Genomic DNA, 22,263 nt, shown 5'->3' with positions numbered 1-22,263 from the left:
GCATATATAATTTTGAAATGAGTATATGGATCAGAACATAATAACATGTGAGGAGTGAGTACAAAGTATTTTTTCCTCCACCTACACAACATAATAAAATAGTTGTTTTTCATAAATTCTGTTGAAGGCAATTTGTATTTATAAACAGGAGAATTAATAATAATAATAATAGGCTGGCAGGATGATTTAGCATTAACAGGCCTTTTGTCTAAGAAAGCTAGTTCATAGAATCATTAAATACTTTGGTTAAAATTGAAAAGTAAAGGGACAGAGTTAACCCCAAAACTTTGGAGTCTGAAGCAGAGACTTAACAAATTCAGTACGGGTGAGTGTAAGGAGTAGGTGCTATATGATGACCAAAAAAAGGATTGTAATGCTGCCACACATATTTCAGAAAAGTTGATCTACTAGGGAATGTGTGCGGATGGACACTTTTGCTGTTCTGAGATATCTGTGGTCTGTGCTAATAGGCATCAGTATTGTGTTAACAATAACAGCGATTGCAACAACAACAGCTAAGACTCATTGAATGTTTATTATGAACTACACAGACATTCTTTGCATGTATCGGTCCAATGAGGAAGCTTCTATTATTATCCCATTTTACAGATAAGGAAATGAACACTAGGTAGGCTTAGGTCACATGCTGCTAAGGGGCATGGGTGGGATCAGTGGAGTGTTGAAGTTGGCTTGTACAGGCTCTTGAGAACTGACTGTGCACACCTCTTCCCAACAGTGTGTTCAGCAACATCATGTTGCTACCTTGAATTTGGCCATTGTGGGATAATTTACACCACAAAAATTGACAAAATACCACAGATTATGTGGCATTTTTTTTTTTTTTTTTTCCCAGAGAGCTCATTGGCAAACATTCTAACAAATCACTAGATAGGATTCAAACCCAGGCGGTTTGACTGGAGAGCATCTTGGCAAAGATGCATGTTTTCAGGCCGAAGTATTGATAATGGTGTTAACAATTTTCTTATTGTGTGAGCCACTTTTATTTGGTTGGTTTTATAGATGAGCTTGAGGAGGCGGTGTCTCATTTACATGGGGCATAGTGGATTGGTTGGACCAGGTGTGTCATTTACATAGTGCCAGAGGAGGCTGGTCATCCCACCCTAATCTTTTATTATGCAAATGAGGTCTTTACCTGGCCTGTGCCATGTTACTTGCGCATGTGGCAACAAAGAAAAGGGAAGGGAAAACCTCCATTTTGAATATAACTGGCTTCCAGGTATCCCTTTTTTATTGGTATAACTGCTGGCATTTACCTATGCAAGCTTCAAGCTTGCTTGTCTATGCCTGCAGCTTGATTTTTCAGGCTGCTTTTTGTTAGAAAAGAAATTATTTTGGGGCTGCTTTTTGTTAAAAGGAAATTCCGAGAACTCTTTTACCCTAACTGCCTAAATCATTTCTTTTTAGCTCCTGTATTACTATCATTTGACTTATATGCCAAGGACTTTGGGTGGGAAATAATGATCCCTCCTCGTCGGGATGCAGATGCTCACCTTTGTGGATAGTCAAAGTGACAGCCACAAAAATCCCCCAGCAAGATCAATGAGAAAAAAAAACAACCTGTGATTGCTGAGTGCTAACTCTATGTCAGGCATTTCCTTAAATCGTTACCTGCATGGTTTTATTTCATTAGCCCAGAAGCCCTCTAATGATGCGCAGTAGCCATTGTTCTCATTTTTGAGAAGAGGAAGTGAAGATTTGGAGATGTTGAAACATTGGCTTAAGATCTTCTAAGTGGCGAGTGGTTGAGGGAATTTGGAGCCTGTAACAGCTGCCAGGCAATCTGACTCCAGAGTTCATGTCCCCAAGGAGGAAACCATACTGCTGAGGAGTCCCACTGAGGGAGTGGGGCCGAAAGGGTAGCCCTGAGGCTTCCAGGTTCTGAGCCCTTGGCCAGAGAAGAACCTCCATCAAAGCACTCCACCAAAACACAGCTGTGTTGTCGGCGATCTTCTCTGACCTCGGCCCTCATAACCTATTGCCTTGACTATGGGTAATTTAATATGTCCTGCCTTGAACACATCCAACATTTCCGTGTGTCTGACTTCTAATACCACATTCCCCCACTACCTGCTTCTAAACCTGATGATCCAGGTGTATTCTGGTCCTTGCCCATATCTTGAATGCAGTCCCTGTACACCCTATGTCCGATCTACCCTATTTATTATTTTTTCCAGTATACTTTCTATTTTATTTTTTTTTAAGTGAGGATATAAAAATGAGATTCTTGAAGAAAATAATAAAGTGTTATCTTTGGAAGGTAAACTTAAAGGTACCTTCTATTGTGCTCTTCCTATACTTATTTGCTTATTTTCTACATTTTCTATAATGAATGAGTTATTTCTATAACAAAAAGATGCTACTTACAAATGGATAAATGAAGACAAATCTTAAAACAAATCTTAATACCTATTCATCCAAAAAGCAAAGGACACTTTGCAAACTATTACAATCTACCTTATGCAGCTGGCTGAAGATACTAATTTTCTTTGCGCTACCCACTCCATTTCTCAAGAGACATTAACAACACACCATGATTGAAGAACTAGGGTGTTATGTGTTTAAAGAAAGAGGTTTAAAATATTTTATTAGAGAACACATATCAATATTGAACAACACTTAAATAGATGGCATTCATATTAATAAGGACAATATAAATTCTTATAATTTGAACAGTCACTTTGTTCAACAAATAAATTCATTTTTATCAGTGGGCATGATCCATGAAGTGTATATTTTCAATAATTTATTCATCTGCTTAGTACTATATACATTCATTTTCTTTGAAAAGAAACATAAAATCAACGTGATTGTTTATCACATCACATCATAAACAGATGGACCTGTAAAAATGGCGTGTAGAAAATTCAGAAACACTTAAACAGCACATTCCAAGGATACTGAGTCCATTTAAGAGAAATTAAACGCTTTGAAGCCATTGTAGTCAGCCTGGGTGTCATATATATGCATCAATACAAAATGTTGCCACAAATTCAAGTATACTGATTCACACACATAAATATATTATTCTGACATAGGAGAGAATGCTCCCTTGAATAGTATAGCGTGCATACCAAACTCTCAGCATGATTCAGATTAACTTTTTTTTTTTTTTTTTGTAAAATGGAAGGAAAGGTAATGACATCGTCAACTTAGTCGACCAAATACCAAACCTGGAGAAGGTGGACATGGTTCACAAACACTGCACAGTTAGAAATTGCACCATACATGGAATCTTATTTGTCACAACAATTGTTAAAGGTTACAGAAAAACCATAGCAGCTAAAACCAGCCAGTCAGCCCACATTTGCTTCTGTGGCAACGTGGAAATGCTGTGTTTGTATTTTGAACAAATGTAACAAGGAGACAGAAACGCTGCAGCAAGCCAGGAAATGTCACCGGGTTCATGGTTAAATGGCGTCAGCTTTATTTACTGAAGTATAATTTTAATTTCACAGGCAAAATGAACCTCCAAATTTGTTTTCCTTAGCCCCAGCAAGTCAAGTCCTTCCTAACTGCTAGTTGATTGCAAAAGTGCAGCTTCAAGTCTGTCCCTTTTGCGTTCATTTCTGCGCCCCCCACCTCTAGTCCATCAGGTTTCTAACACGAGCAGACACTCTTTCATACGCTTCAGTGTAGCGTGAGATGTGACCCTTCGGTGATGTGAAAGTCAACCTTTGGGGGTATTATAGTGATTCAGTTATTTTCTTTGTTGTTGTTGTTGTTGTTGTAAAACTTGTTTTTTAAAAACATGCTGCAGAACATCTTCTTGCTAAAAACAATTTCTCAATTAGTAGGAACACTGAATTGCCTTGTATATGATTTGCTTGTTTAGACGTCCAAAGCATTTGGTTATTCTTAAGAATTAGGCACTTCCATTCTTGAGCAAATATTTATTTGTGTGAAGAGAGAGAAATAGACCTCCTTTTTTTTTTTTTTTTTTTTTTTTCTGTTTAGCCATCCCACTGTAATGCTGCACCAGGCCTTGAGAACAAAGAGAATCAGACAACTGGGAAACCAAGGCTTTGTGATTTTTAGCCAAGCCAAACATAGTCACTCTGTCAGGAAAGCCTTGGACTCACCACCGACTGGCTGTTTCAGTGAGTTCTTTCTTGGCTTAAAAAAAGAGTGAGAAGAAGAGCAGTTGTGTGGTTTGCCTGTGGAGACTTGGGCAGTGGGGGTTTGTAGAGCCAAGTGGTCACCATGATAAGTGAGACTGACTGCCCTGTGCCCCGACATTTGGGAGGAGGCAGCAGCCCCAGCACACGCCCAAGGTTTACCAGCCCCTGGGTCTTTGCACAGATTCCTCCCTTCTTTGCCTGGAACAACTGTTTCTGTTCCCCACCCCACTGTGTCCTCCAAGACTCACCGTAGAGATCACCACTTTTGAAAAGCCTAACTCTGCAGTCGACTGAGGCCCTCCACCAAGCTCCCATGGCACTGTGTCAATATCATAGATGCTTGGAGGGCAAGGACTATGTCTCTGCCCTTGTTATTCTCCACCCCTTGGACTTGGCGCTGGAGCACAGTCAGCCTACACTGAATATTATAGAGTGAATAAAGAAATGAGAGAGCAGAGAGTGCAACAGCAGCTCTCTTTGAACAAAGGGGATTTTGTTTTGCAGCATGATTTTCAAGTCTATGAATGTTCCAGAATTCAAGGGACACTGACTTTTACAAGTTAAATGTGCCTTTTTTTTCTTTTAAAAATATTTTATTCTGAAAAATTTCAAACATGCACAAACATGGAAGAACTGCGTGTGGCCTTGCCTGCCATTCTTATTTCATCAATCACCCTTGCTTCTCCACTTTTGGCAATAAAACTTTAAAGCAAATTGTAAACATACTTCGATATGCACTTACCAGTTAAGGACAATGCCATTATCACATCCAATAAAATTTAAAGTAACAATCTAATTATCTAACATCTAATAGGACCCAGCCTATTCTTAATTTTCTCCAATTACTTCAAAAATGTCTTTTTACACTTTGTTTTAATAAAGATCTAAATGAACAACGCTTATACAGTATACTTGATGAATACATCTCTTAAGAATATTTTAACCCATAAAAGTTCCCCTTTTTAAAATGCCATTTACTTATTGAAGAAGCTGGGCTGCCTTATGGAATTCCTCACACCCTACACGTGGCTGATCATTCTCAATGAACTTTTAGGAATGAAATAGGGGAGGGAGGTTGTATGAAACTGATTTACAAAAAATCGAGCTATTTGTCTCCAAAGGCTCTTTTCCTCTTGCCCTTTGCATTCATGATCATTCCTTAAGTTACGTTTTTCTTGCATCAGCAACAGTAATATATTGGATTTGTACCTTAGTCAGAAGGATTCTTGATAAAGAAGTAAATCCATGTGACACGCAAGGCTCCTGGGCTCCTGGGGTGGATTCCAAAGACAGTGGTTCACAGGATGAGTGGTGGGTTTGCTTCACTCGTGCATTTGCTTCAAATGCTCCCCTTCCTTGGGCAGTAAGGACAACAGTCGTAGACAGGAAGCTGGCTTCATGTTATGGGTGTGTGTCCCTTTAAAACACAAGGTAGACTAACCTTTAATTAATCATGCATTTTTAATATCCTAGGCATCATGCATTAATGTGATCACAATTTTACCCTTTTGTAGAGTAAGAATTCTTACTCCAGACCCAATGTGTCCATTTTCACAAGTTCAGACTCCGGTAGAGCGGGTTCTTCTCAAATTGAGGATCCCTCTAATTTTCTCATTAGCCAGGCTGCTCACATTCTGCTCCCTGTGAGATGATGCTTTTGGTCTTCTTTCTCCATACACTGAAAGAACTGAACACTCTTCTTTTTAATTTGGGCCAACACCAATCCGTTCATCCTTGCAGCTGCTTCTCAAAATCCAGAAGACTGAAATAGTCATAGACTGTGTTTACATAAAGCAGAGTTGGGCCAAGAACCTCATCCCCGAAAGTGACTTTTTTCCTCTCTTTAAAACAATTTTGAGATTCTGAGTCACGAGAGACCATTTGGCAGGGAGATGGCAGCAAGTCCCTGCCAAATTCAGCCTCCGAGCATGGCTGACTGCCCTGTCAGCCTGAGTTGTGGTGAGCTGAGCTTGCAGTGTGGACCTCCCTCTGAAGCCACCTGCCTAGAAGGCTGCTGGAGACCACTTAAAGGGCGCCCCAGAAATGTCTAGACTTGACTGGCAGAACCTGAAATTGGAACTAAGATTGTGACCTGGAGCTTCCATGCGAGTCTGGAAGTGCAGCGTCAAGTCTGTCCCTTTTGCTTCCATTTCCCCCACTCCCCACCTCTGCTCTGTCAGGTTTGTGACACAAGCAGACACTCATACGCTCAATGTAGCATGAGTCATGACCCTCGGATGATGTGAAAGCCAGCCTTTGGGGGTATTATAGTGATCTTCAACTTGCAGTGAAATCAAAACGACCTCTGTTCATGATTGGGAATTTGCGGTTTTTGGCTTGTAAACATTTACTTCCAATAGTTGCCCAAGCCCGGAGGTGCTCATCCCATATTTCCTTAGATGATGTTACATCTTAGTTTTGCTTCAAATGCTGTACTGCCTTCCAGTGGTCAAAACTACTTCTCTTTCCCATAACATCATTTATATAAGCACACGCACGCACCCACACAAAGGCAAACACACACACCTTTTCTATAATGACTGCATTTTATCTAGTGTCTTTCATAGGACAACTATGATAACTTAAAATACTTTCTATTACTAAGCAAGTAGCCAATGTGAGGAAGATTACAAACACCAGCCTTGGATACTCTTGTTCTGGCCTGTCTACAATTCAGAGAGCTTGGTGGAAATCTTCAAAGTCGTGCAGTTTGCCTGATTTTTAAAAGCTAAGACAAATTTTCCAGGTGGAGATATTTCCAACCCAAAGAAAGTAGCGTGGTGTGGGGAATAACTGAGAGCTGGGATTTGGTGCCTAGCACATTGATTGCAGGAATGACAGGACCTGACCCACGGTGCAGCAGGTGCTTTGTGACCTGCTTTCTAATTACAGAGAAATGAATGTCTTCGGGTGGGCATGACCAACTCCTGGAAATGTAAACCTGAAGTGAGATAAAGAGCAAAGGAAAGTGAAGGACTTATTTTCTCTCTTCCTGCACATGGCACTTTCAGTGCTTGAAGATACTTTAAAGGTCATCTAATTTATAGTTGCGTCTTATTTAGATGGCATTTGAGAGGGGAAATGAAGACGGGGAAAGAGTGCTAGCATTTATAGGGGGCCTACTATGATTTTATAGCTTTATCAGCTCATAAGGCATTTCATGTACACAATTTTATCTGCTAATCCCATTTCACAGGTGAGGAAAATGGCTCAAGAGAGGTCACATGACTTGTTTAGGGCCTCTTAAATAGGTACAGAGATGGGGACTGCAATGAAGCCCAGGCCTGTGACTCCTAGTCCATCACTGGTCTTCTCTCAACACCATTTTCCAGATCCTTCCAGTGCCCTTCCTAGCATGGGCCTTGGAGTGGAGTTGGAAAGGTCACGTTTAGCAAGCTAAGCGGTGAGCACGGGAGAACACCAGGAGAACATAGAAGAGAACACAGTTCTTTCCAGTCTTTCTCTTTTTCAAAACTCCCTGCAGACTTGACTTACTTTCCTCGTCTCATACACATAATATATTTATTCTCTGGGAAAATATTTCTTTTGTAATGTGACTATGAAATCTCATACCTTACCATACCATGTGCAAAAAGCTTGGCATGTAGTGGATACTCCGAAAATACCATTTTTACTATTTAAACTTTATCTTTGTATAGATCATCATGGATGCATTATAGGGAGCAAAATGATTTCATTGTTGGCAATATTGGGTTAAGTTTCTGTGTTAATACTGGAGAGTGAATTGCTTGTGACTTGTTATACCCAGAGATAAAAATAGTTTGTTTTCCCTCACATCTGATGAAGAAAGCATGTGTTTTTGATTCAGCTTTAAATGCTGAGGCAGAATTTCTGTTGCACAAATGTCAGCTCTCACTTGTTAAAGTTTAAGTATCAGGGTTGTGTATGATGTTCAGAAGAAGAAGTTGGGGCCAGACAAGCTGCTGGGAATGGAGATGAGAGCAAGCAACGGACCTCAGTTTTTATTCAATTATTTCCTAATAAAAGTTTGACTCTTTTTGTTTAAAGTATGTAGAAAACTAGCAATAGATTGTTATTTAAATATTTGTAATGCTTGCTTTGATCTTAAAAATACTTCACAGAAGTACTTTTTAATAGCCTTCCTACTTGTCAGATTGACTTTGGACATCCTTATTTGTAGATTCAAGCTGCTCATTCCCCACCACATTCATCAAGATCCCCTCCTTCTCTGCTCTTTACAACCACTGTCACCTCTGCTATGACTCCAGTACTGACGAGGGGAGGCACTGTGGGGCACGAAGTACTTTACCCGATGCTCAGCTTTTGATTAATGGGCCACAGCCTTCCTGTCTCTTGAGACTTCAATTAGTCAAACTCTTTTCATTATGAAAGATAAGGCTGCATTTAGCAACAGGAATGAAGACAAGGGAGTGGAAGAAATGCAATGTTTAAAGATAAATCAATAAGCCATTGCTACACTTATTCGAACCTGGTTTTGGATGACTTTTGGGCTTGAATAGACTGAATACTTTTGTAGGCTTTTCCTTTTGATGTGATTTTCCCCCTGTCATTTCCAGATTGGACTAAAGTTGGTACATCACGTGACTCTAGACAGCAAAGGTGTTCTGATGTGATTGATATTGTGGAAGCAGAAACACTTGCAACCTGAGAGTGCCCAGGGAGGAAGGAGGGGGATAGGAGGCCACAGCGGCATGGTGTCTTGCCCAGAAAACACAACAGCAGGTGCAATGCAGTTAGAACAGTCCTGATTCTTCCAAATGAGGATAAATGCTCGTTGCTTCTTAGCAGGAACCAGGACAGAAGAGAATATATCACTCTGTGGCTGTCAGGGAAACACTGTGAGGCAATACAAGTCTCTTGGGTTGGGTGATTAAGTGGAAATGGCATGGAATTTTTCAAGAGGCACAAGGTGTGCAGGCCAGGATGCCCTGAGACCAGGCAGAGTGAGCAGCAGGGCAGCAGGACCGTCTTATTGCGCTCACGAAGGCTTAGGCTTTAAGAGTGGGAGGTGGTCTTCAGAAGGTCGAAATTAAGACAGCTTTTAGCAGGGCCTGGCTGTCTACATCCTCATATCAAATCCAAACAATGCAGCTTCCTTTCCTCTTTTCTGTCAGTTTTAGGCTATGAGAAGAGTAGAGGAAAATTACATGAAGCTCTTTGGCACCCATTTTTTTAAGCCAGTTGTGTGATACAGGGTAGACAGCACTGATATACCCTTAACCCACCTATCACTGGCACGGGGGCCTCAGCGTGATCACAGGGCTCTCATGTGGTCCTCAATGCCCCAGTTCCCAAGATTGGGCTCTGCTGTTGGTTCTTATCCCATCTTGTTCGGTCTCACCCTCCTCTCGGAGTCTAGGGTCTATGCTAGTTAATGATGGGGCTCTGCTTCCTCAGGTGCAGATGTCTCTGGGTAAGCATATGCCCACTTGACTCAAGACGGCTGGGATTCCCCACTGCTGACCTGCACCCCTAACTGGATCTTACTGTCCCTAAGAATCCTCAGGATCATCAACTTGAGCCTCTCTGGGTGGATCTTCTGATGTTTCCAGGTCCCTGGGGACTGGCCTCCCAGCTGCTATCTGTAACTAGTGGTTGGATCTTATTACTTGTTCTGCTGTGCACCCCCTCTGAATGTTTGCTTAGGGGCTGGAGTACTGTCATGGGCATGCTAAGTGACAGACCATTGCTGCCATCCAGGAGTTCTCCTCTAGTTGAGAAGACAGGACTTATATAAGTACAGTGTATACAAGGTACCCTTTAAAATACTTTAAATAGATACAGACTTTTAAAGACAACAGAAAAATTACAATAGGCTACAGAATTAGTTGCCAAATACATTCTACAGACAATTGCTGTAAGAACTTGGAGAGAAATTGGAATGATCAGAAAGGGCCGAATTTAAACTTCTAATCTGGGAAAAGAATTATGGATACATTTCGTATGGGCAGAAATGAGAGAGTGAGGAGAGAGTCCTTATGGGCTCAAATGAGTCTCCCACAGATTCCTATGTTGAAGTCCCCAAGACCTCAGAATGTGACTGTATTCAGTGATAGTGCCTTTTAAGGCATGGTGTGGTTAAATGAGGTGATGAGGGTGGACCCTAATCCAATAAAACAGGTATCCTTATAAGAAGAAGAAAATGGGACAGAGAAATGCACAGAGGAAAGACCATGTGAAGACACAGGGAGAAGATATCTATCTATAAGTCAAGGAGAGATGCCTCACAGGAAACAACCAGCTAACGCCTTTATCTTGGACTTCCCAACCTCCAGAATGGTGGGGCAATATATTTCTGTTGTTGAAGCCACCCCATTTGTTTGTTATGATTGGCTAGGACACTAATATGATGGGGCTAGAAATGCATGGAGCTGTGCTGTATCTTCAAAAGCAGGAGCATACTGGTTGGGAGAAGATCCTTTACTTAAAGCAGAAAAGTTCCTGGAACAAGAATATGATGAGTTGGCAGAAGGACTCCGTGAACAAGTTCCAGCAGCAGATGGGCTGCTGGGGACAGGGACAAAGAGCAGCGCACCAGAAGAAAAAGAACACCCTTTGCCTGGTTGACAGTTTTGCTTAGGGTATACATTCCGATGGGTTAAGCATTGCTCAATGCTATCATAAAACCAGCTTTACTTTATGGGATTAATCAAGGCCTGGAAGGCCCTCAGGCGCTCTTAAGAGGGAAAGTCAACAGGAAAGGAACAATAAGGGCAAGAGACAGAAGATGCAGAAGAAGAGAAAGAGAAGGTGACTTTGCTGGGCTCAGTAGAGACTTTTGAACCATCAGAGAGTGGTAAGAGGTGCACACCACGGAGGCTGATAGAAATACTGCAGCCACCCACTCTGACCACCAACTCTTTTCTAAAATGCGGCTGCACGTTGTGTTTGTACTTGGAAGCAATTGTATAAGAACAGAAAGGCAGCACTGCAAGCAGAGGGTAAAAGTCCATGGGGGCCTTCAGAATGTCCTCACCCTGCTGGCACCATCTCCCGCCCTGGGCTCTCTGGAGGCTGTGGGCCTGGAGCTCACAGAATCAGGCTGACCTGGGAAGAGCATGGAGTTGCTGAGGGCAGCCCCATCTCATCACCCAGAGCTATGCATGGAGCATGGATTCCATGGGAAATGGCACCCTCTGGAGGAAGGGCACCCACCCCAGCTTCTTTCACTGTTTGTAACTTTAGCAAGAAGGGGACAGTGGAATTATGGAGAGGATGGGATCAGGAAAGGAGATGGGAAAGATGAAAGGGCATAGGACCAAGACCAAACGGGACAAGGAAGGGAAGGGAGGGGAAGCTGTCATGTGGCATCAGCCCAAGGTGGCAGTGGTGTTATTACTGAATGGCCTCAGTATTTCCAGGTTCTTCCATGTCAGTTCTGCACCCACCACCATCCATGCCCCACCCCAGAGCCCTGCTGTGGAGTCTCCTCTCTCAACACTGTGAACACTGTGCCTTTGGCTGCAGGAACTGCACCTTATTTCTGATTGGGAAAGTCTTTCTCTTCCTTGTTGCCTATCAGGACTGGAGAGAGGAAGGAACAAGAGGTCCCTCCAACAAAGTGTGTCAGCTCAGGGAAACATGAATCTGGTATTCCCAGGGGAGGGACAAATATGCTTCCCCATAGTAATATCATTTCTATTCCAGTTAGTCAAAGAGAAAGGAAAAATAAGAAAAGATGAAGTGGAGAAGGAGGAGAAGGAGGAGGAAGAGGAAGAGAAAAAGGAAGAGAGAAATTCTGCATCCTATCTGTCATTTGGAAATGCCTGTCATACCCAGCATGCTTTCTGAACCCCATGACTCTTCTTGGTGAGCTCCAGGCAGGCCCTCAAATGCCCTGGTGTGGGGTGCCATGTCCAGGACTCAAGGAGCCAAGTGTGGCCCTGAAATTCTCTTGAGGGCCTCTGGGGACCTCCACTTGGGCAGGTCCCAAGGGTCTGGGAAGAATTTCAGGTTGGCCTTGCTCAAGAGGTGTGTATTTATTATTGCTACTCTTAGGGTCAACCAGATTGTGCCGTGGGGGTTTCCCTGATGAGGTGAGGAGCTGAATGATGTTGAGGCTCCCTGGGCTCCAGTGTACCTTCCTGCTCTACGGACGACAGCAGTGGGGGTGGTAGACGCTCACCTCTTATCCTGATGCCTGCTTGGAAGGTCACGACAATTCATGGAGTGGGGCCACTCTGAATATGGACTTGTCACTTTATCCAGCAACTCATGCAGGCTGAGAACTTGAATTTAGCCAAGTGGAATTGTGTCAATGGCATATGAAAAAATATTTATATGTTGAACACCGAAACCCATTGTTTAGCATCATCTGTGCTACACTGTTAGCTAGTAATGGCATAGATCATGACGGCAAATTATGGCCCATGAGCTCACTCTGACCTGCAGCCTAACCAGGTTTTGTTTGTTTGTTTTGTTTGAGAGAAGAAGGGTTTTTACATTTTAGAGGGTTGTTCCCCCTCCCCCCAAAAAGGCTAAACAAATAAGAATGTGTGATAGAGACTGTATGACCCCACGATGCCTAAAATATTTACTATCTAGTCACATACAGAAAAGGTTTGCAAACTCCTAAGGTACATTAAATAGATTTTTATTTTTTGGTTCATCTGGGAACATCCTCGCCCTCCCCCATTTATAACAATGCCTCTTGGAAAAATGCTTTCTTGACTTTGAAATAGATGAACCCGGACTCCATCCAGCTTGTAAGCTGGGGACTCTCTGTGCCTCTTTTTCATGCCAAGTGCAGGGCAGGGTGCAGGAGAGGTTGTTTGCTGCTGCTGATGACCTGGGTGTGCAATGACCCACAGGCTGACCGGGAAAATAATTATTCCCCAAACTCCCTTTGGGACCTCTGCATTCCTGAGGACATTAAGGTGACAATCACTGCCTTACATGTCACCCTGTGGAGCAAACCAAGAGCCTCCTGCCCTGCATATTTCCTTGGCTCCGCTGCTGCCATCTAGGGAGAAAGAACAGAATCACCTGTGCTTGTCTGTCAGTCAATGACAGAAGCATAGACAAATATGCCCTTGGCCCCTACAACAGTGGCATGCCGCCCAGCCATGGCAGAGATAAGGCGGGAGAGAAAGTGCCAATAGAGCTGGGATTATAGGTCAGGGACAAATGAGTGAGATATGAAAGTCAGAGTGTCGAGAAACACAGTGGACCTGGGAAACATTGAGGTGTCATGGAAAAAGGAGTCGGAGGCTGGCTTTGGGGATATTCAAATAAACCCTTAAATCTCCCACCTCCTCTTTTCTTTATATGCTAAAGTGTAGGTAATAATCTATTTCTTCTCCTTCTACTGCACAGGGATGACTTAAGATAGGCACAATTACTTTGACAAATATAAAGTGCTATATAAATGGACAGAAATAGTAAACTCAAGTTGGGATTATCTGTCTTAGCTTTCTCTCTACTGCATTTGAATGCACCTATGGGATCCAGGCTTTTGAAGAAGCCAGTGCCTTCATGTTTTTTCTCCAAATACAGTGTACATTTGCTCTTAAATTTTCTGCCTAATTAAGTCTGTAGTTTTTATAGTTTAGTAATAGTCATTTTCAGCTTATAACGTGGCTCCACTGAATATGATATGGAGAAAAAGTAAAGTAATAACTCCTGAGCCTAAAATAATAACTGAGCCACACAAAAAGGAAAGGCAATTATTTTGTCTTTTGAAATGAATAAGCCATAATCTTTAGGGCAGTTCCTTGTTTATCAGTTGCAGCAAGGCATGACTCAAGCATCCTGCTTTGAGTGATGTCTATGGTAAATCTTCCTGCTTCTAAACCCCTCCACCCCCAAACCCCACAACCTTCCTTTTAGGTGGGAGAACCAGTAATGCATGTTTCAGCAGCAAAGCAGAAATGACAATTTCCTGCATAGAGTAGATACGGCCCCTCCTCCACGACATTTGTGTCTGGGGAGCGCGAATGAGCTAATGCTGATGGGAGCAGGGCTGGTGTCCTCCTCTGAAATCCTAACTTGCTTTTGTCAGCCCAGCCCCACAACGGTCATCTCCACTCACTCCACTCCCAGGGGTTCTGGAGGGCCAGGAGGCCACAGCTGCCATTGCTTTCTGAAGATGGTGGGCACCACAGCAGCCTGGCTCAGCCCAGCTCCCCAGCACAGTCTGCAGACATGGAGCGGTGCAAACAGTGTTCCAACTGGGCTCCACTGGAGCTGTGTGCAGGTAGTTTCATGGTTAAAAAAAAATCAGAGTAACTGGTAAGCATACCTCTGACGTCTCCGTATTTGCCTCCTCTGCTTTCTTTTCACCTGGTTTTTCCTTGCAGAGTTTACCTTGGAGAGTTTACCTCTCATCTGCTTGGGTGCCCTTTGCTGATGAGCAGAGCTCTTTCTTTAATTAAGTCAACAAGTATTCATACACACAGGCAGCATCATTTTTGGCTAAAGGACCTGAGCAGAGCAGCCCCAGAAGCAATTGAGAAAGTCTGTCAAGCTCTGATTAAGTAGCCGTGATCAAAGAGTGAACAATTACCTGCCCAAGCAAATAGTTCCTAAAATGTTCTCACTCCCAGGTCTTAACCATGAAACCTACTGGGCCAGAAGGTCAGACTATCCAGTGTTCACTTGTGAAAAGAAATTAGGAACAAGCGATGTCACATAATACATAGCCATAACTTCCAACTGGCTCCTAATTTTCAGACTGCCTAGGTCTCCAGCTACCTGGAGATCAACATTCTGAACCCTTTCCCCACGGTGGCATTATAAAATTCATATGCTCGATATGCTGTCTGCAATTCTTGGTGAAATATCTATTCCCCTCTGTCCAACTAAAAAAATCCATTCCCCTCTGTCCAACTAAAAAAGTAGTTGGAATACAGGTGAGTGAGAGTGAGTTATGTTGTATTTGTTTTCATTTATTTTTAAAATGGATGTACTCCCCGAAAGTGTTTCTATGAACTGTGGTTGGTCATCAATAACTTCAATACAACACCCGATATGTGTCCTGTCTGCCACTGCATTTTATTGTTCTTGGCCAATGCGGCCCCTTCTGCATTCTCTTCTATGCTCATCTTCCCCCAACGTGCCATTAGTATGTCCCCCTTGCAAGGCCTTAATCACATTCCAGGCCATTAACTCCTAAAAATGTGGTGCAGTCTGATAGTTAGAAGTGCAGACACCAAACCCTTCCACAGATGCCCTGCTCTTGGGTTTGACTGGGCTGGAGATTTGGCAGCATGTTTGCCATGGTTAATTTGGAGGCAAATCCCAAGGAAACAGAACATTAAAAAGTTTGGATATGGCTTGGCATTCTCAGCACAACCAATCCAAATGGGAAAACTTTTACCCCCATTCTCTTGAGGAAGGAGGGATATGGAAAATGTGCAGGTTGAGAATAGGGAGACCTAGGTTTAAATCATGGTTCCCCCTTGGCCTTGGGCAAGTCCTTAACCTCTCACAATGATGGGATTTTTATCTGTAAAATAGGGGTAGCAGAGTTTCCAGGGAGTTTAGAGGCAATGGGGGCAAAATTTCCTGCAGATGCCTGGCACACAGTATGACCTAACAGAAAAATCTTAAGAGAATATTTGTTTACCCAAACACTACTGTCTACCATGGAATATTTATTTTTGAATATTTTGGAGAGTGTTAGACATGCTATGTGACTACTATCCTCTTGGATAAGACATGAGAGAGGCAAACGAAAGAAAACTGACGAGTAAAATGCTTTTCTGAAATCCTTGACATAGTCTGGGGAAATTTTTGAATAATGAGATTCAGGGTCTCTCTTAATACATGCAGTTTGAGTTGCAGAATAAACTCAAAATTTCCCTATCCCATAATGTCAGAATAAACTCAAATTTTCCCTATCCCATAATGTCATGTTGATTTTTGTGATATTTAGACAATCCCAAAGCAAGTACTTTTTATAACACATTAGAGAAGACATCGTTACTCTGGGTAAATTCCTCAAACTCCAAATAGAAGCAGTAAACATGTGAGTATAAATATGACAATCATTTGATAAACTGCAACAATTTTAGATATTTTTTGGCATGCCTAAAGGTACAGAGATTTAGGGGGAATGAGCGAAAAGTAATTCAACTCATATATTGTTTACCCCACTTTGACTAAGTTTTGGTTGACGTTATCAATTTCTTGTAAAATTGGTGTATCATGCTATGGGAAAGGAAAAAAATGTTAAAAGTTTACCTCCCTGGAGAGAGGGAGCTGGAGAAGAGTGTAGCAGACAATTATTTACGGATAGTTTTACATGGATACAATTGTCATGGTTTTAATCTGATGACCGAAAGATTCTCTAGTTGTTTATTTAGATTAGATGTGGCATTAGCGCCAGATTTCCTGTGTTTCTAAGCTTTCCCATATCTAAAATTTAAATGTGTCTGTAAAGGTGTTTAAAGGATCATCTCTAACATGGAATCATAATTCGCTGAAGAAAAATGATAGTCATTCTTCCCGTGGGGACGCTCTTTCTGTAAGGAGGAGCGGGGCAAGTGATTTTCTTATTCAGATTCTGGACCAAACTCTTGTCAGCAATGAAACTGATCTTTCCTATCAAGGCCAAAGAGAAGCGAGGGTTTGCATATTCAAGTTCTTCCTAGATGCCTGCCTCTATAATAGGACATCCACATCTGGCAGAGCTCTTATGGGACACACAGAGAGAACAGAAGAGTCTAAAAATCCAGCCAACATCTCAGTGCCAGAATCCAAGTTCTGAACACAAGGCTGAATATGTATCTGGCCAGTAAGAAGACACTCTTCAGAAAAAGGCTGAAAAAACAGTCACACTCCAGGTCTCAACACAACCTATAACAAAACTCAAATAAACATACAAACATACCCTCCATTGCAACGTGGAAAGAGATTTGTTTTTTTAGACAAGGATTTAAGGAAATTATCATTTTGCTGCAAGGGAAGAAGAAAAGGATGATGAGGCCACCACTCTTGCTGTGAAGGTTAGAGCTGCTTTGAATTTCTTGGAGGAATTACCCTAATAGAGGAAAGAGGCTAGGCAAAGGGTCTTTAGTTTTAGACCACTGATTGTTGTCAAGAATTTTCCAAAAACATAAATCCTATTTTAAATCCTTATTGTGGAACGGCAGCCATATATAATTTTTGCACATAGTTACCATCTTCCTCATTAGTAAACTATAGCTTGAGCAGCCCTAATCCGAAAATCTGAAATCCAAAATGCTCTAAGATCCGAGATTGTTTGAGCACCGACATGACGCCACAGGTGGGAAATTCCACACCTGACCTCATGTCTATGGGTTGTAGTCCAAAACAGTCAATTAAAAATATTGTATAAAATTACCCTCAGGCTATGCATATGCAGTGTATATGAAACATAAATGAATTTTGTGTTTAGACTTGGGTCCCATCCCAGAGATATTTGATTATGTATATGCAAGTCTTTCAAAATTTGAAAAAATCTGTAATCTGAAACACTTCTGGTTCCAAGCATTTCAGGAAAGAGATACACAAGTTCTGTACTGAGTTATTATGGTTTACCAAAATTTGGTACACATAAAGCAAAATATAGCATGTTCCCCAAGTTCTTGCAGCAAAGTAGGAATAGATGAAGTTGAGTTGACTACTGGATCTTTTTCCAGAACAAATGGGCTTCTATCAAAAAATGTTTACAAACTCCTGCTTTAGACAGTTCTTTGGTGATCCATCAGTATCTCTCTGAAGCTAAGCATTAGTATATTTCAAAGTTCGGGAAGAATGTATTTGGATCATAAGGCTCATTCCAACATGCCACAGGTGAAGCTCATTCATTATGCAATAGTGAAGCAGATGAGAAGTAATGGGAGACAATCTTTTGCCTTTCAAAATATTATAAGCTCTGGATTTTCATAACAGAGTTCTGGAACAGGTAAGTGATTTGTCAAGAAAGCCTTTTGTAAGCCATGTTGAAATGGCTGTGCAGTAAGTGAACAGCCTCTGTCTTTGCAAGAAATTAACAGCCACCCCAAGCTCTTGATGTTTAAAGATATTAGAGAGAAAGCCTATCATCATCTGATCTTGGAACTGTTTAATGGGTTTTCTCTCTAGTAGTTAAATTGAAAGAATGATGCTCAGGTCTACTGTCTTCTCTTGGGAAAAGCCATACCGCCCTGGTTGGTTCTTTCAACGCTCTCCTGACCCCAGGATAGAGAATGCTACATTCTGAGACATCATGAGTGCCCCTCACTCTCATCTTTGGGAAATGAGGAGCAGCATCCATTCAAAGTGCAGCCAAAGATAAACTTGACTGTCAAGTTTCCCTCAAGCTGAGAAATCGGATGTGTCAGAAAGGGTGGAGTTTCAGAACTTGCTTTAAAAATAATGTGTCTGGATCTTGGCCACCATCTTAATGCTCTTCCTCTCTAGGCCCTCTCCCCATAAATGTCAAATGTGGCTGTCAGTAGGTTTAGCCTGAAAATAAAATCCCCTCACTTCCATCAAGAAATAGCTCCAAACTTAGAGTGTGTGCTCAAAATATTCATGATGAAATCATAATCCTGTATTTATAGTCGTTTGGATTGTGCATGAAATTCTGTTTCCCATGGTGGTTTTCGTTGAAGCGGGCACAGAGTGACCGAGAAAGCATTAGCTGCAGGGAAATGCTGTTCCGTATCGTTCTGAACTGGTTGGTTGTGAGAAACCCTCCCTCTTCCCTGTGCCCTATCCACTGCCTAATGAGTTGGGTTTACCCCCCACCCCATTCCCAGAAGGTCCCCTCTTTGATTGGTCCTGTCTTGTCCTCCAAGAAGAGCTGGCCTTCTGAGAAGGAAGTGGGGTGGGTACCTAAGATTATTCCCCTTTCCTCTGCATCTTTCCTGTCCTAGACTTCCTCCCCGTTTTCACTGAGGGAGATGGTGTGGACCTTAATGGTTGGAACTTGATGGTTCTTGTCAAGGCTGGGGGTTGAGGGCCCTACACAGCAGCAGACCTGCAAAAAGCTTTTACTTCTCACCCGGGCTGTGGTGCAGGAGGATTGGTCTTTGGACACTGTAATCCTGGCAGATCCACGGGGCATGGAAGAGAAAAATTTCCATTCACAAACGCCATCTGTCTTGGAGATCCTGTAGAAGGTCTCTCCTGATCCCACGGGGATGCGCACCGTGTCCTTGTGCTGCCCTTCCAGGGCCTGACTGGGCGGGTGCAGGGTGTAGCCCAGGGCATGTTTGGAAGACTGCTTTCTGCGGAGACACTGGATTCTCAAGACGTTCTGAAAGGCCTTTTTGAACTCTTGGCTGGAACATGGGTATATGATGGGGTTGATGCAGCTGTTTAGATATCCGAGCCAAAATACTATTTTAAAAACTGTTTCAGAGGGCTTGATATCAGGGAAGAAAGACCCTGGAAGAAAACAAACAGATTGATATATATTATTTGCAAGCCAGCAGGCCAGTTGGCTAGGAAAACAATCAAACAAACATCTTTCTGTGTTTTTAAAAAGGTTAAAATGATCCCAAACACATTTGAGTTTCTCATATTTGACTGACTAGCTCCTGTGACTGTCACCCTTTTGCAGTATCTTCAAAGACCATTCCTACTTGGTTCATGTGTGTCATTAATTACAGGAGCAGGCCCAGTGGATAGGGTTGCATTGGCTCACAGTGACCAATGCCTGCTGTGAAGTTTTACCAAATGAAAATGTGAAACTCAGACTGATCCCACATATGTACATTGTTTTGCCTAAATTGAAAAGTAAGTTGGAATCCATGCAAATAATCCGTATTAAAATTCAGTTACCTGAACATGCCCTTTATTCTCTGATGCAGTGTTAGGTAACAGACACAGCCTCAGTGTTTATGAATTCTTCCCCTCTCGAATATTAGAATTACGGATTTTGATGAGAATCTCAACTTCACACAATATTGGCCTTGCCAATGTTGGGCCAGTGATTCTCAATCACTTTTCCTAGATGATGTCTTTTGACGTCACCGTGAGTTCCCTTTGTCAATATCCCTCGATGACTCCCAAATGTGTGTCATTTGCTTCACATTCAGAGTCCTCCACAGCCCCTGGTCTGACCAGCTTTCTAATATGATTGGTTGTTATTTTTTCTCTAGCTAGACTCACTACACTTTTTCTCCAGGTCATTGGTCAATTTTTTTTTGTCCTCTCAAGTTGGGCCACTGTGTCCTTGATGCCCTTTTCCACCTTCTCTACCTACCCAAACCCTACCCGTTGATGTGCATAGCAGGAACCCCGCCTCAGGACCTGTCATGTCCTGCACAGAGAGTGCCACGGGGCATTTGGCAGCAGAAGAACAAAACTGTGAAGTCTTAAAGGGGAACAATCTTAAGGATTATCTCCTCCAATTACTCAATTTACAAATATGAAAAAATGCTTATTTAGCCTTTACCCAGCTGCCGCCAAGACGCTCCGCCCTTCTGAGCTGAGGCTGCCTTGGGGTGAGGCCCTCACTGCATCCAGCACTAGCACTATTCCGGGCAGCCCAGCCTTGCACTTGTCCACACCACGGACTCCATCTCAGAGCTCGCCTGCACCGACTCAGCCCTCGTTCTGCATAACGCTGAGGGGATCATCACAGAGGATAAGGTCAATGTCCTTTCTAAAGCAGCTGGGGTAAATGATGACGACTTTTGGCCTGGCTTGTCTGCCAAGGCCCTGGCCACTGTCAACATCGGGAGCCTCCTCTGCAGTGGAGGGGTGGGGTGGGACGACCTGCTCCAGCAGCTGGTGGTGCATCTGCAGGAGGTCCTGCCCTTCCATCACTGCAGCCCAGGTAGAGGAGAAGAAAGTGGAAGCAAAGAAAGGAGAATCTGGAGTCTGATGATAACATGGGTTTTGTTTTTTTTTTTTTGAGTAAGCCTATTTTATAGCATGTTCAATAAAAAGCTGAACTCTTAAAAATGCTTATTAAAGAGATTGTCACAAACCTCATAGCTATAATACTGATAAGAGTGATGGATAAAGGGTATGGGACTCCCAGTCAAATGTTCTTTATTCTCTGATTCTCAGACTTCCATGGGCTTTTACTAAAGGAGCTTTATGAATTATGAAATCCCAATGTCCCTCTTCACTCCTTTCAGAGAAATTGCAAAATAACATCTTGACTTTCCTTCCACCTCCTTTCTTTTCTTTCTCCACTCCCAAGCTCGTTTTCCTTCTCCACAGGCTTTTAGCCACAGCTTTGTGTACAGTTGGCAGAATGGCTTTGGGAAAGTCCCATGATCCCTTTGGGCCTCCAGTTTTCTTATCTGAAAAAGGAGTAGGTTGAATGGATGATTCCTAATGGCCCTGAACAATTTTTTTGTTGTTGTTGTTTCAAACCTAAGGTCTTGATTTTATGTCTTTCTTTTCTTCTCTGCTCTGTGGACCTATCAGAGTCATGACAAATTGCTGGTGCTCTTAAAATCTACTCTGGCAAACGCTGCTGTGAAATTAAGTCAAAAAGTTCATCAATATAAACAGAGAGTAAACTTAAATACTGAAGATCCCAAAGAAGACAAAATATTGTGGTTGTTGATGGGAGCATTTATTATCTCTGAAGCAACGCTCCCTGCTAAGTTCCATGTATCTCAAATTCACACACACACACACACACACACACACACACAATGGGTGTTTATTTGGGGAAAAAAAAAACATGTAAAGTGAGAAAGTTTTATTCTTTAGCTCTAAAGCTCTTCACATTGTCCTTTAATTATAATAAAGTTTACAGTCTTTGAATGCCTGATTTGAAACAGGCAAGGCAGTGTGCTGAACACTTTCCATATGATTTAATCATCATTAGTACCATGAAGAGTTATGTTACTCTTCCCTGTTTTACAAACGAAGAAACTGTGGCTTAATGAGTTTGAATAGCTCAACTGAGGTCACTCACATAGTTACTGGTAGGTTTGAAATTGGGCAGTGTGATTTCAGGGCCCATGCTCCTTTATGGAATCTCCAAATATATTGGAATAATACATCTCTTAGGAGGATGGCCGATGGGGAGTGATAAAGTGTGCAGCTAGGGGAAGCTGAATTGGAAAAATTCTTTCTCGAACCTCATCTGTGATGGAAAAAATGGCTAATGCCAACATGACTGATGGTTTTGTGCAAATGCGGTCAGTTCCAGAAAAAAATTTGTCTTACATTATGATACCTATATATTGTCCAATATTTC

At 42.3% G+C, this 22,263-nt stretch overlaps 1 protein-coding gene across 3 annotated transcripts in view; it reads right to left on the bottom strand.

Annotated features, from left to right (window-relative positions):
• Nucleotides 1–553: 553 nt before the first annotated feature.
• Nucleotides 554–22,263, bottom strand: part of LOC105482022 (adrenoceptor alpha 1A) — a 116,435-nt gene continuing 94,725 nt past the window's right edge. The window contains exons 3-4 of one of the 3 annotated variants that reach the window (XM_011741882.3): nucleotides 19,096–19,481; nucleotides 554–5,556 (exon numbers count right to left, since the gene is read on the bottom strand). In XM_011741882.3, coding sequence (XP_011740184.2) covers nucleotides 5,536–5,556; nucleotides 19,096–19,481 — 407 coding nt within the window. In that variant the 3' untranslated portion in view covers nucleotides 554–5,535. Of the gene's footprint in view, nucleotides 5,557–8,625; nucleotides 9,264–14,955; nucleotides 19,482–22,263 lie in introns of those variants that run through there. The other 2 variants (XM_011741881.3, XM_011741880.3) reach the window with 2 other exon arrangements.

Source organism: Macaca nemestrina, chromosome 8 (assembly GCF_043159975.1).
Source record: "Macaca nemestrina isolate mMacNem1 chromosome 8, mMacNem.hap1, whole genome shotgun sequence".
Taxonomy (NCBI): Eukaryota; Metazoa; Chordata; class Mammalia; order Primates; family Cercopithecidae; genus Macaca; species Macaca nemestrina.
This window is presented reverse-complemented; position numbering and strand designations above follow the sequence as displayed.